The sequence below is a fragment of the Euprymna scolopes genome, chromosome 6 (genome assembly GCF_053919585.1).
Source record: "Euprymna scolopes isolate OS-2025 chromosome 6, ASM5391958v1, whole genome shotgun sequence".
Taxonomy (NCBI): Eukaryota; Metazoa; Mollusca; class Cephalopoda; order Sepiida; family Sepiolidae; genus Euprymna; species Euprymna scolopes.
Genome location: NC_136487.1, coordinates 143,265,774 through 143,282,178, shown reverse-complemented (window position 1 = coordinate 143,282,178; position 16,405 = coordinate 143,265,774). Strand labels below are relative to the sequence as shown.

General features: G+C 31.8%; 1 protein-coding gene across 2 annotated transcripts in view; it reads right to left on the bottom strand.

Annotated features, from left to right (window-relative positions):
* The window catches only part of LOC145278017 (monocarboxylate transporter 9-like), an 83,358-nt gene that overhangs the window by 25,253 nt on the left and 41,700 nt on the right, over positions 1-16,405 (bottom strand). For both annotated transcript variants that reach the window (XM_080130210.1, XM_080130209.1), the window contains exons 3-4: positions 12,961-13,107; positions 7,703-7,969 (exon numbers count right to left, since the gene is read on the bottom strand). In XM_080130210.1, coding sequence (XP_079986336.1) covers positions 7,703-7,969; positions 12,961-13,107 — 414 coding nt within the window. The remainder of the gene's footprint in view (positions 1-7,702; positions 7,970-12,960; positions 13,108-16,405) is intronic.

Below are 16,405 nucleotides of genomic sequence, written 5' to 3'. Positions count from 1 at the left end.
CAACCTCCAATCTGTAGTGGAATGGGGACATAAATGGATGGTCACATTCAATGCTGCCAAGACTAAACTGGTTTCCTTCAGTAATTACAAGAAACCTTCTCTGCCACCAATTGCAATGGCCAGTGACTCCCTGTCTGAGAGCACATCTTTCAAACTGCTTGACCTAACGTTCACAGGAAACATGAGTTGGACCAATTACATTGAAAACATTGCCAGGACCGCTGCGAAAAAGGTAGGCTCTCTCTACCTTGCTAGAAAACTGCTGACACCTGAAAGTATCCTGTACCTCTATAATGCCACCATTCGCCCATGTATGGAGTATTGTTGTCACATTTGGGCTGGTGCATCTGCTACTAGTCTCTCGCTCCTAGACAAGGTTAAAAAAAGAGTCACCAATCTGATAGGCCCTGAACTGGTATCTAAGCTTCAGCCTCTGTCCCATCGACGAAACGTTGCATCACTCTGCCTGTTCTACAAGTATTTTAATGGTGAATGCTCTGACGAACTGCAGACACTTGTGCCCCCACGACGTAGACACCCTCGACAAACCCGACAGGCAGCTAAATCCCACCCCCACAGAGCAGAGATCCCTAGATGTAAAAGATCTTTCTACTCCAGTAGTTTCTTCCCCAGAACCGCTAGACTCTGGAATTCCATTCCAAGTTCCTGCTTCCCCAACTGTACTGACATGCAGAAGTTCAAGTGCAACGTGAACCGACATCTTGCTGCCCAAATCCCAACATAGTGCCCCAGTAGTTGCTGCCCTGATAGTAGCCCCCAACACCAAAGTGGCAATGCGCCTTGTTTGGGGTGAAAATGTAATAAAAAAAAGATGAATTTTCAGGTGGACCAAAAGACCAACGACGTTGTCGATAAGTTGATGAAGTATGTCGAAATACATGTACGTGTTTATGTTATGTCTGCCACACACGCCTGCAACACATTTAGACGATCATGGAGCGTAAATAGACTGCAACAATAACTTAGGGTTCAGAGAGTGAAGAAGCCACTATATTTAAATTAGTAAAACGACGCACAATCACACGTATATATGAACACCCTCCGACAACATAACGTAATGAGGTATTAACCAGGCTTTTTTTCCGGCTCTTCTAAATACTATCTTAATCATACAGGGCGACCCCCCCAAAAAAAAAGACAAAGACCAGGTTTCATCCTTGTATATTTTATTGTCATCGAAATCGTTAAAATCGTCCATTTTTCAATCAAATCGATTGATTGCCTGCTTTAGTTGGGACCCATCGCCGTGCACTCGGAGGACGCTTCATGTGCCTCCTCGCAGTGATTTATTCCACGCTACATTGTAGTCGACATTGCACTGTAGAGAATCTACTTTTGATTTTATGAAATAATTTCATATATAATGACTTGAATTTAAGTTTAAAATGTAAAAGTCAATATCATGCCACAATTGTGCTCTAAATAGAAACATTCATTCGAACGCGTCCCTGTTATATCAAAGAACCTACTATTGATTTTATATGCCTTGTCTTACTGGTTGAACTGTGATTAGTGCTTGAATGTAAGTTTAAAATGAAAAAGTCAAGTATCATGGTGCAATTTTGCTTTAAAAAGAAAACATTCATTTCGAACGCGTCTCTATCTTATCAAAGAACCTACTATTGATTGTAATGTCTGGGCATTCAGCTTGTGTAGTAAATAAACTTTTCAAATGCACTTGTAATGATAGGCTAGCAGTATCAGAATTTTAAACTATTTAAGTTGTTTAAAAAATAATAGAAATATTATTTTTCATTTTTTAAAAAACAGTGTTTACAAAATGCGTGCGTGCGCTCAGGGAGCCATTTTGTTACGTAATGAAATCAATTGATTTTTATGAGATGAATATTTTTCAATTTTTAAACTTAAAAAATCTATCAAAATTTTCCTATTCGTTCAATTGTTACGTTTTTTTCAGGGTAAATGTAAAATTTTATGCTCTTTCCGATAAACTGAATATAATATTTTAGACAAACGTTGTTTTATAAATTCACCCCCCATTTTGAAATGTCTATGAGAATTTTAATAATTAATTTTGGTTTACACGTTTTATATATCACAAATTGAAGATAAAGCATCAATAAACAAAATACTCAAATTTAAAACAACAAAAAAATATCACTTATCTGTAAATTTACCGGTAAAGTCCAAAATGTAAATCCTTCTTTTTTCGATAACCACGTGTTTTTTTTTTTTTTTTTTTTTTTTTTTAACGTAGAAGCTTAATTTTTGTTTAGAATTTTCCAGTCATTATTTTTCGGTCAGTGTATATTTTTATATTTAATTCCTGGTTTCCTTTCTTTCGATATAAAAAAAAAGACGAAACCATATAATGCAAATTTATAGTATAATAAATAAAAAATTCAGGTATTTCTTTAAGATATTAAAAAAAAAAATTACATTGCATATCTTCGTCATTTCGTAATCCGTGTAAATCCAAAAATAAAAAATCCCAGTTTTCATGTACGATAGCGTAAAGGCGCCAACATTAAAAAAAGGACGATAAGTTATCTCCCTTTGGAAGTCGGACACCCTCGAAAATTCCTTTAAAATTACGGCCAAATCTGTTCATTGCAATGTGGTCATAAAGTGGGTGCCCATTTGACGTCACATCATTATAGAAAAGTGACCCCCCACTTTGTGACCATTTGTAAAAATTTTTATCTTGGAAACTACTAGTTTCGTTTGCCGTATATATAAATGGTTATTTCCGTTTTCAGCGCCCCCGAAAACCTTTAAAAGTGGAAAATTTGAAGGAATATAATCCAATATCGAGATTACTAAGGTTTCTGAATTAGTGTTTTTTTACACTTATAGGCTTCCGTAGATAACAAAGTGATAATCTTAACATCCGGTTTCTTTACAACTTTCTTGAAAGACACGCGTTGTCGCGAGCGATATGTGTTGGAAAAATCCTTCAATTTAAAAAATACATGGATTATAATACATAAATATGAATAAATTCTCATACAGGAAGATTAAAAGAAAGCATATCTTACTCATTAACCAGGTAAGTTATATATTTTGCCCGTTAAATATTTATCGTAAGATTCAAGTAATGTTATTGTTCGACATTCCGTGTAATGTTAAGTGAATAAATCGAAGGAAAAATAAATAAAATTGTTTATTTCTCTATTAAAGCTTTTATGATATTAAAATTTGGTCTTTGCTCGTTTTATTGAAATAAAATTTACGGGTTTAAATTACGTTTTCATATTGTTATAATCTGATAGACAGATAGGTGTCTATTCAAAATGGCGACTCGGCTGAAAATTCTGATACTGCTAATGATAGGCTGTGTAAGGTGTTTACTTTGGTCAACATCGCCTGTTTCTTCTTTCATCGTAATATTTCGATTATCGATTTTACGATACTTGTCGAAGACACTTTGATACAATATCTGTCTAAGAACACTGCCAGGCACATAAAGTACTTTCGTGTGAAATTTCATAAGAAACGGCCCAGCCGTTTTCGAATGCATAAGAAACAAACTCACACGCACACAAGGTTCATTTCACATAATAAATAGACGTAGAGATTTTTAATAGTTTAAAAAAATATATATATATATATATATATATATATATATATATATATATATATATATATATATATATATAGCATAAACAGTAAAGAATAGTTTCCCAACAAAGAAAACGAATTCCATGACAGTAAATCGAAGCCGAAACCTTAAGATCTTCAGCTAAAACAGAACTTCAAACATTACCTTACCAAAAAAATTATAAGTGTGATGTGATGTCATTGATTTAATATAAGCGCTTATAATAAACTAGTTTATTATATGCCAGGTCGTACAATACGCTTAAACATGATATTTTAATTTATGCAAATTGTGTAGTATTATTATAGAATCAATCCTTTATCGATATAAGGCATAATTTGCCCGGTGAACTAATTCGCAAAAATAAATGAATAAATAAATACTACTAATAAAAAAGTAATAATGTTCTTGCTGTTCATCAAATTCCGTTGTTTGTTCATAATATCACGTTAGCTGACATTTGGGCTTGACGATGAATGCCCCTGTAAAGTCACCTCTGATTAATGTTTGGTTTTGAAATATGCAAACGAATAAACGATTTGCGGCGATTTTAAATGGTAATATGAGTAGTACTTTTTTTAGAGAGGGAAAAACAGCTACTTCCACTGTATATCTGTGCGATCGTGATGGTGTCACTCTTAGAGTTAATTACAAGGTTTTATTATGATGAATTAATGTGTCCAAATGCCATCTATAGTTACATAATTTAGTGCCTAATAGTGTAGACATAATAAATTTATATGTTCCATGTGTTGTTGTAATGTTGTAAACCTACGGTATTTTGTCCAGAGGGGAAAACTGCTTCTTTTATTTTATATATATATATATATATATATATATATATATATATATATATATATATATATATATATATCTTCTTCTCTTCTTCTTCTCTTATATATATATATATATATATATATATATATATATATATATATAAATAAAATGAACTCATTTTTTCCCGTGGGATTTTGACCTTAATAGGATTAAAAATCAAGATATTTCATGCAAATACATTATGCACAAACGGCAGAACAATATCTGAGGTTTGTTATAGGCTTATTAGTTCTCAAATTCCTCGATAATCTTAGATTTCTATACTTTTTCTGCTGAGAAGTCACGGCCAAAATCGGTTAAGATCAATGGAAGTGGTAAAATATTTTCTCTCTTAAAAATTCCTCCTCCCCCTGCCACCACTTAACACCGTTTGGAGATCGTTCACAAGGAACAGTTGAGAAGAGAACACCGGTTTGGCTTCGTAGTTCTATCATGTTAAGTTATTTAAAATCACTAAACTAAGCTGCAGTGCTCTGTGGCGTAGTGGTTAGGGTGCTGGACAATTCACATTATATTTTCACGTTCGCGCCGACCTACCACAGTGTTTTTTTTTTTTTTTCCTAAACAACTGGAATGGACTTTTCTTGGTGGCCGAACTGTTAACGTTGCAGATGTTTTTTTTTTTTTCACACTTTATTTTCCTACTTTTACTCATGACTCCGGGTTTGATCCTTCCTACTTACCTACCATAACATTTTTTAAAACTTCCCCCCGTCCCGGAAACAAACACTCGGGCAACGCCGGGTACCCCCGCTAGTATATATATATATATATATATATATATATATATATATATATATATATATATATATATATATATATATAAGAGCAAACAGTTAATAAAACATGTTAAAAAGCACTTTGAAAAAGTGTTAAAAACATTTAATCTGAAAAGGAAACACTTGATAAGTGGATAGTCCTTAATCTGCGGAGTTTGGAAGAAATACTTGCTTTCTCATCATTAGCAAAATGCGGGATCGGATTTTGCATACAAAAGTATTTGATGATGCTAAATATTTATAAATTTTCTCAATATATAAAAAATGCAAAATTATCCAATTATATCTATACATTTTGTCAAATTATGTAAATATATTTTTTTAAATGATTATTTAGTAAATTGATCTGAAATTTATTTGATTTTAAAAGAAAAAAATATGGATTGAACAAATTTAAATCAATAAATTATCAATTGTTATTATAAAAAAAGATGATTGAATGCATTTTAATTGGGAAAAGAAAAACAACGATAAAATCCAAAACCAGACAATTATCAATAAATTTTGTCTTAATAAAAAATTTATTCATGTGCATTCGACATCATGTATGTATACTATTTACTTTTAATGAAATAAAACATTTTTCTCATTATAATTATTAAAATAACACAATAATAATTTTATAACACTATATTGATAATATGCTGATATGTTTTTAGCAATGTTTTTTTGCAAATAAAAATTAATCTAATAATCATCTTCTTATGAAGACAAAATTTTTTGATAATTTAATGATTCTAGATTTTTCTCACGATTTAAAATTTTGTTCTAATGCTTTATATGCATTTAATTTTATTTCTTCTGTCAAAAAATTATAGTCAATATAATAATCGTTTTTATAATGAGAAAATTTATAAATATTTAAAATCTTAAAAAGTGCAACAAAATGCCAATTACATTTTTATTAGTGCATAAGGCACATCTGATTGAGTGTTAATAAAATAGTTATTTTTTATTCTTCCTTTTTAAAGTTTAATATTAATAGTTTTCGGTAAAATAATTTTGGTGAATATTTTTCTATTGAGGCAGAAATTTTTTTTCAAGAAAATACCTAACTTTTTAAAATTATATTTATCAACAACATAATTAACAACAAAAATAATAAAATTATATTCATTAATTAAAAAAACATGTTCAGAATAACATGAAAAGTATCATCACATAATGTAATATTTGTTTTATTATTCAATAATACAAGAAGATTTTTCTTTTTTTTGTTTCGTAATAACACAACATGTGTTAAAAATAAATAATTTTTGTTTTAATAAATATATTGTCTTGTTTTTCGTGACTGTTTCGTTCAGTTGCGTTACATAATCAACCGTATCCACTTCCGATAGTTTGATTTTTGCCGAACACTGATCTTAGACAGTTTAAAAAATATACAATTTTTTTTTATTTTGGAGGGGGGGGGGGCGATTTTTAAACTATATCTACTTCAGTATTTTCTTTAAATTTCTATTTTTGAGCGATTATCGAGATTCTCAAGACGTGATACTTTCATGCCGAACATTTTTTGTTCTAAAGTAACACACGACACTACTTTTTAAAAAATAATAAAAAACGTTTTAAAATAAAGTTAGGTAGAAAATGAACACTTAGAAAATCGATTTTATATATTTTAAAACAAGTAAATACATTTTTAAAAAATATATAATGTGGGTGTAGTCTCTTTTAAAAACAATACCCCCCTCAAGAACCACCCTAAAATGTGTTTCTAATCGATATGTATTCAATAATGGAGAGTTTTCCTACGAATCAAAAATGGACGAGTTTTCCTAAATTTTACGTTGCATTCAATTTATAATGAATTCTGAATATAACTTTCGTTAAGTTTAACTATTTAAATTTAATACGGTCAGTGACTAAAATTTTGTTTCATCTGAAGGTAAATTCATTTATTTAATCATTTATTATTAGCAGCAAAGTTTAGTGTCTGTTCTGAGACTACACCACTTTTTCCGTCCTCGTTTAGGGGAGGAGAAATCCTTCTGGACTTGTTTCTTTTTTACTAAATAAATACTTTAAAATAAGTTAAACCACTAACAACTTAGCAAGCTATGTAGAAAAGTCAATTTTGCCTCTTTTAAAACAACAGTAAATAAGTATAAATATAAAAAAATATTATGCGGTATGTAGTTTCGTTTTTGAACTGAATAAACGCTTTGAAATAAGTTAAACCACTAACAACTTAGCCAGCTAGGTAGAAAAGGAACACTTAGAAATCGATTTGACCTTTTTTAAAACAACAGTAATTAACTAAAATATTCCTAAAAAAATATAAGGGGGGGGAGTAGTCTCTTTTAAAAACAATATCTCCGTCAAGAATGATCCTAAAATGTGCGTATGCATTGTTGGTGCCACACTATTTGTAAATAGTGTTTCCATGTGCAATTCAAGTTTTCACGATATCTGTTTTTTATTCAATGGTAATTTTTTATTCAATTGTAAGTGCATGTGTGTGTGTGTGTGTGTGTGTGTGTGGAAACATTTGAATACTTACCTGGAATTTTGGAGTTTTTTTTGATGACCGGTTTAAGTGGACGAAACAAGGCTCCGTAGACTGTCAAATTTAAGAATAGACCGCCAATTAAAAGAAATGTTCCTCGTGTGCCGTAGAATGAGATACTTTTCTCTGTTAGGTACGTCAGTAAGATGCCACCACAACCTGCTCCACTTCCAGCTATCCCTAATGCAAGTGCCCGCTTTTTAGAGAAATAGCATCCTAACATCACGTTTGCAGCGAAAAAGTTCATTGCTATAGAAAATCCTAAACAAAACAAACAAACAAAAAATGAAAATAAAAGTTAATTTAGCCCTTGTTTACATTTGTGATCTCTTGAACCAACGCATTTCAGGTGAAAATATTATTTCGTACTTAAGTGTCATTGCGAAATTAGCAGAATTTTAAAGAAGGTCAAATAAAAAAAATTTCAGCCAAAATTACGTTCTCAGGTAGGTTGGTCAAATATGGCGGCCCCTTAATTTAAGTCAATTTAAGTATCTCCTTTGTTTATTAGTGAATTGGTCGCACAAATCTTCAAATTTAAAGAACACGATAAAACTTGTCAATTTGATAAATTTAATGTTTACTTGTAATTAATTTTCTACTGAATAATTTTTGTAAATGTTGGAATTTTTACCAATTTCGCTTTGAAACGTACAAGTAAGTACGTAATAATGTTTTCACCTGAAATGCGTTAGTTTAAAAGATCAATAATGTAAACAAGCTGTAATGAAAACAGGACGATAATCTTTATTATTCAATTAAGAGTTCGATTACTTGTCTACTCGTTTATTTATTTATTGCGGACTATTATGCTTATCTTTCTTAGTTGTTGTTTTCATGAAGTTTCGGTCAACTATTCCGGTGGCCTTCGTCAGGTGGTAACCGCGACGGGATAGGAACTTAGCAATTGCTGCCTTCCATAGTTTTTGTCGTCTCCCCATAATTGTCCGAAGATAGCGGTTTCAATCCTACCCAAAGCCGACCAGAGGCTTACTTGACGTGGTGAGACGACAATAACTATGGAAGGTATTAATTGCTGAGGATGCAGTTAAGAGATTATAAGTTCCTATCCCATCGCGGTTACCACCTGACGAAGGCCAGAGGAATAGTTGACCGAAACGTCATGGAAACAACAACTAAGAAAGATGAGGATAAAAGTCCGTAATAAATAGAATTAATAATTAATACTCATCTTAATAATAAATTCCAATTAAATAATATATACATACTTGTCAACTCGACAAGCGGAAATGCACAGCTTTTATAGTATTGGATTATCAAGGGAGATAATCCATATTCACAACATTCTCCCCTATCAAATGTCTCACTCATAGAGGAGACAGTCCCTTAAATGTCCGGGCTCCCTACCAGCTCGCAGTGACCGCCTCAGCAGTCCATGATTCAGGGCCGGAGTACTCAAACAGGCTCTTCAGTACGATCCTGTTGGTGAGCCCTAAAATACCTTGCTCCGACATGTTTCCTTCTCAGAGGAACAAACCCTCCTGCACGTCATTTCCTGGATGAATACGCTTTTCCGGTGCTAGTCTTTCACTTGTCAGGGATCCAGATGTTGGCCCATCCGAAGTATCTGATAGAGCCAGTGTCATTAGACGTCGTGTCAAGGGCATTTGTGGCGGTACACAATAGGGATTGTATGGCGTATAATGCGACAGGAGGGAAATTTTCCCAATTATCAATCAAACATGCGTTATTTGATGCAGTCAATTGAACTGTCTTCCAAATAATGCCGTTATGTCTTTCGCATTTGCTGTTAACCTTAGGTTGTAGGGAGTTGTCTGGCTTATGGTTTATCCTCGTTCCCGTAGAAATTTTCGAAGCTGCTTTGACATGAAAGAAGCCCCTCGGTCCGAATGTAGGCAGGAACTTCAAAGTCAGCGAATAATGAATAGAGGCATTGTATAATTACAGTAGCCGATATGTCTGAACAAGGGAAGGCAACAACAGTTAATATATATCGGTTCATTGTTTTGCTTGGTAGCGATCCTTTAAAATCAAGATTGAATATTTCGAACGGTTGTGTTGCTTTTATTAAAATGCCAGTTCTGGGTTTATAAAATCGAGAGTTTATTTCAACATGCCCTGGTGACAGACATTGTTATGTAGCGTTTAGAGTTTGTCTTCGATTGATGCCGTACACCATACTCTTGACAGTATATTAACTATTAAGTTCTTTCTGCCGGGTCGGTAGCTGACGTCAAAACAGACACATGATAGTTCAATGCTCCACCTCGCTATTTTCTCTTTTTTATTCTTGAGTTAAACATAAAAGCAACTGATTTTTAGTCAGTAAAAAGTTTAAAGTGGCGTCCGATCAAGCAGTACTGCTATTTTCTTAATGCCTCGACTATGGCGTAGGCTTCCTTTTCAATTTCAGGGGTGTCGTCGTTCAGCCTGTGAGAGGGTCCTTGAAAAAAAGCTACATGACAATTAGCTTGTCTCAAAGAAGCAGCGATATCACAGTTTAACGCACCCGTTTCAACAAGCAGAGAAATATCTGATTTATTGTTGTAATTGCTGATTTTGCAACATCTTTTTTCAGTCCCTCGAATGCCTGCGTCTCTACTTGTTTTATCTCCGAATCAATAAAATTTTTATCATTATTGAAAAAAAAAAAAAAAAGTCTGCTTTTCACTGTACTGGGTTAGCAGTTTTCAGTTAGGTTTTCGAAAAGTGACGGGTACTGAATTTTTGCTGTCGCCAATCCACAAATTTTCAATGCGGGCATTGAATCGCAAAAACGGATTTTCAATCTGCGAGTGTTATTGCAAAAAATCGTGTTCCAATATTATTTCGCAACAAAGGCTTTCATTACGAATTTAGTGATATTATCGGAGACGTCATTAAATAGTAAATCCACTAAACAATAACCACTTATGTACAGACAATGACGCATTTGCAATTTTTACTTTTCTGGGAGCGGGGACAACATGCGATTCGTTAGTTTTTCTGAGCTGCCAGTATCGAGCAAAGCATTTGCAGGCCTCCCGTTAATTTTTACTTGAACAATAGTTTTTGAAAGCTAGTCTGCAGTGGCGACTAAAGTTGCAGATATATTTTGACGAGTGATTTTATATCGGATTTTAGAAGATTTGCATACCTTGGAAAAATTACCAAGTTTTCCACATTTATAGCAACGAGTATTTCTGACAGGGTATGAAACTCGTAGGTATTTAGATAAGCCATGAAAATAGCAGGTGTCCCTTTTTAAAGCGGCACTGACCGACTATTCTTGAAACTATCGGCATTAAGGGGGACAGTAGGACCAGATGCGTTTTGCGCGACGCCCACTATGTCTTGCTGCAAGTAAGAACTAGATTGCTGTAAGGCACATTCGACGGTATAGGCTGGCTTGTAAGCTGTTCTAAGTGTAAGGGTCTTGTTTTCAAAAAGACGTTGTTTTACTTGAGCATTACGTAAGCCGTTAATGAAGACGGCCAAAATATGTTGCTTTTTGTCTTCTAATGCTGTCATCGGGCAGAAATTGCCATATTTTCCCAGTGTCCGAAGGCTCTTAAGGAAATGGTCCAGTGTTTCGCCTGCTTCTTGTCGGCGAGTTGCAAGTAGGTGTCTAGAAAATATCTCACTTTTGGGTTTTATGTATGTAACGTCCAATATATCGATTGCTTCTTCGTAGGTAACGCCATCCGAGATAATTTTGTTGACTGTGTGAGACAGGTAGTTGGAGAGCAGCGCACGCTTATTGATAGGAAGTCCCGGTCTTTCTGAATGTAGAACCTCGATAAATCTTGTAAAGGTCTTCCGCCAATTTTTCCAGCACTTGTCGTCTGAATCGCTTTCTGAATCTGTTGTAAATTGCTCCGGTTGCATAAATTGTTCCATTCTTTAATTGAATAAACTGTAATGAAAACAGAACAATAAGTTTCCGTCTAGTAATCTTTATTATTCAATTAAGAATTTGACTACTTGTCTAGTCGACAAGCGGAAATGCACAGCTTTTATAGTCCTGCATGATCAAGGGAGATAATACATATTCACAACACAAGCAACATTAATTCCATTAAAATAGTGAACAATCATTCATTAAGAGTAGTTGTTGATGCGAAGAAATCAGAAGCTCTTAGTATTAATGCTGGAGTTCCTCAGGGGTCCATCCTGTGCCCGACTGATCTATATTAATGATCTTCCAAATCACATCCCTACATCATTCGTAGACATCTATGCTGATGACACTACTATCTATGGTAGCACATCTAAGACCGTAAACGACCAAGTTCTCTCTGATTCTCTCTTCTCTGATCTGGAGCAAGTGGTACAGTGGGGAAAGAGGTGGCTTGTTACTTTTAATGCATCTAAAACCAAGCTTTTATCTTTAGATCATCAACACTCTGACACCCATCTGGCATCAATTGGAATGAATGGCTCTCGTCTTGGGAAGGTCTCATGTTTTGACAAGCTTCTGGGCTTGACCTTTACTCTTTATCTTAAATGAAACACATACATTAAATCCGTTGCCAAGGCCGCTGGAAAAATGGTGGGATCCTTCTAGAGATACAGTAGATATCTCACTGCTGATGCAATTCTCTATCTATATAAGAGCCAGGTACGTCCAAGGATGGTGTACTGTTGTCACATCTGGGCAGGGGCTGCAAGAAAGGACTTATCCTGCCTTGATAGAGTTCAAAATAGACTTCGTAGCCTTGTGGGGATGTCCTTTTCTCTTCGCTGCAAACTCTTTCTCACAGGAGAGATGTTGCGAGCTTGTCTCTGCTTTATCGTTATTTTCATGGCAAGAGCTCGGCTGAGCTCAATTCTATGCCACCCCCTCGCGAAACATTTACAAGAAATACCCGTCTAGCAGAAAACACTATCACTAATTTCCCGCACTCTTTATCTGCGCCTAAACCTTAACGTAGATTCTATGAGCAAACCTTATTTCTTAGAACTGCACGCCTATGGAATTGTCTTCCGTTTTTCTGCTTTCCAGCTGACTACAATATGGTTGTCTTCAAGTCTAACGTAAACAAGTTTTTGATGAGCCGTTCCATATAAGTTAACAAATTTACCGACTCATCATTACTAACGGTTACTATATTGTCCAATTTCTACTGTACACTCTTTAACCCTTATCCTCGAGTGGCTTCTTGGCCTTGATAAGTGGTGATGCCCATGTAAAAAAAAAATCGAAATACTATCTCAACGAGCTTATTCTAATGTAGACAGTGAAACGATTACGATTTTTGATGGTTTATGATATTTTAAATATTTCTTACCTGTTAATATGCCATATGTAACGATTAGAGTTTCTACATTGGGAGCAAAGGCACTGGCCACACACGACACTGCAGCAATTAATCCTCCGGCCATCATGACCTGTCGATGGCTTGCTTTAAACATAATCAATATCAAAACAAATGGACCTGGAAATATATTAAAGGTGCGAATACAAGAAAAAAGCAAAAAAAAAAAAAAAAAAAAAAAAAAAAAGGATACAGTATAACCCGGATATAAGAGACTCGAATATAAGAAAAACAGATATAAGAGAGATTTTCTTTCGTCCCAAATTAGAGCTTGTGTTAATGTATAGTGTAACGCGGATATAAGAAACCCGGATATAAGAAACCCGGATATAAGAACCCCCCCCGGGTATAAGAAACCCGGATATAAGAAACCCGAATATAAGAAACTCGGATATAAGAAACCAGGATATAAGAAACCCAGATATAAGAAACCCTGATATAAGAAACCCGGATATAAGTGTAATCGACCTGGAAATACATGAAAAGTTCGAATGAAAAAAAAAAAAAAAATGCAAACAAAACCATAAAAAAACGACATTTATTAAAATTGAATAATAAAAAGACAAATATATTAAATATCAGCTGGACACCCGGAGAAGACGCTTAAGCATGATATTATAATTCATGCAGATTGCGTATGTATGTATGTATGTATTATTATTATTATTATTATCATTATTATTATTATTATTATCATTATTATTATTATTATCATTGCTACTACTACTACTATTATTAAATGAATCCTTTATTGGATATTTTATGTTATGAGGAATAATTGACCCCGTGGAATAATTCGCAAAAATAATAATTAATAATAATGATAATGTTGTTCATCAAATTTCGTCTGTGTTTGTTTACAATATCACGTCAGCTGATATTTGCGATTGGCGATCTTAAAAATAGTCTTTCGTCTCTTATAGATAAAAAGGAAAAAATTTTATAGGAGAATGTTTTACGTTACACCGGTGTAACCTTGACCGGTATAACATAAAATATTCCTCTGTATAAATTATTTTTTGCTTATAAGAGAAGAAAAACTATTTTTTTAGAATGTGATTTTTTCGATTTTCGATACCAATCTGATAAAATTTGCAAAAAAATAGATTCAGCCGTTTCGGAACCTATGAGGAAGGAACTCACACAAACAAAGTGACTTTTATAAAAGAGTAAGCATATAGATAGACACAGAGATAAAGATAGAGATTTATAACTTAATTATTACAACTTAATATATTAATCGGAAACTATATCGTACAAGACGCTTAAACATGATATTTTAATTCATTCATATTGCGTATGTATGCATTATTAAATTAATCCTTTACTGAATATTTTATATTACGAGGAATAATTTGCCCAGTGGACTAATTCGCAAAAATAATAAAATTAAAATAATAATGATAATGTCGTCCATCAAATTCCGTCTGTGTTTGTTTACAATATCACGTCAGCTGATATTTGGGGTTGACGATCTTAAAAATAGTCTTTCTTCTCTTATAGCTAAAAAAGAAGAATTTTTACAGGGGAATATGTTACCTTGTAAACCTTGTAACCGGTGTAACGTAAATTATTTCTCTGTATAAATTCTTTTTTAACTATAAAAGATAAAAACTATTTATTAAAATCGGATTTTTTTCGATTTTCGATACTTATCTAAAAAAAAAATCACCTTTAAAAACATATAAGAACACTGCCAGAAATATAAGTTACCTTTGTGTGAAATTAGCAAAAGATAGGCTCACCCGTTTCGGAACCTATGAGGAAAGACCACTATCACACACAAAAACACACACAAAGTGACTTTTAGATAAAAGTAGAGATAGAGGTAGTGTCATCATATTATGTAAAAGATAATTTGGAAACGTGGCCGAATATGGAAATGCAAAATATTATTCAGTGATAGGTTTATACTTTTTTAAAATGCGTGCCTCCTGTCTATATATATAAAAAAAGATAATATTAGCATCCGATTTATAAAAAAAAAGATAATATTAGCAAATTGTTTATATAAATAAGAAGAATATTAGCATAGAGTTTATATAAAAAGGATAATATTAGCATAGTGTTTAAAAATAATATTAACGTGATGTTTATACAAAAAAATAATATAAACATAATGTTTATATAAAAATATAATATTAATATAATGTTTATATAAAAAAGAGAATACTAACATAATGTTTATATAAAAAGAGAATATTAATATAATGTTTATATGAAAACGATAATATTCACATAACGTTCATATAAAAAAGAGAATATTAAATAATGTTTATAAAAAACGAGAATATTAACATAATGTTTATAAATAAAGAAAATATTAACATAATATTTATATAAACAATATAATATTAACATAATGTTTATGTAAAAAATATTAACATAATGTTTCTATAAAAAGGATGATATTAACATATTGTTTAAATAAAGAGGAGAATATTAAAATAATGTTTATATGAAAAAGATAATATTAACATAATGTTTAAAAAAAGGAGAATATTAAGATAATGTTTGTATGAAAAAATAATATTAATATAATGTCTATACGAAAAAGAGAATAATCACATAAACTTTATAAAAATAATATTAATATTATGTCTATACGAAAAAGAGAATATTCACATAATCTTTATAAAGAATAATATTAACAAAATGCTTATATGAAACAGAGAATATTAACATAATGTTTATATGAAAAAGAGAATATTAACATAATGTTGATATTATAAAGATAATATTAACATTATGTTCATATGAGAAAGATAATATTAGCATAATGACTCTATGAAAAAGATAATAATAACATAATGTTCATATAAAAAATAATTTTAACCTAACATTTGTATAAAATAATATTAAAATAATGTTTATATAAAAAGATAATATTAACGCAGTGTTTATAAAAAGGACATTAACATAATGTTTATATAAACAAGATAATATAAATATAATGTTTATAATAAACAGAATATTAACATAATGTTTATATAAAAATGATATTATCATAGTCTTTATATGAAAAATGAGATAATTAACATAATGTTTATGAAAATATTGGCATGATGTTTATATAAAAAAGATAATATTAACAAAAGGTTTATATAAAAAAGCGAATATTAACAGAATGTTTATATGAAAAAGATAGTAACATACTGTTTATAAAAAAGGGAATGTTAACATAATATTTTTATAAAAAAATAATATTAACATAATGTTTATATTTTATATGAAAAAAAATAATATTAAAATGATGTTTATATTAAACAGGAAATATAAACATAATGTTTATAAAAAAGAGAGTATTAACATAATGTTCATATGAAAAAGATAATATTTACATACTGTTGATAATAAAGGTAATATAAACATAATGTTTATTTTAAAAAGATAATATTAACATAATGTTTCTATAATA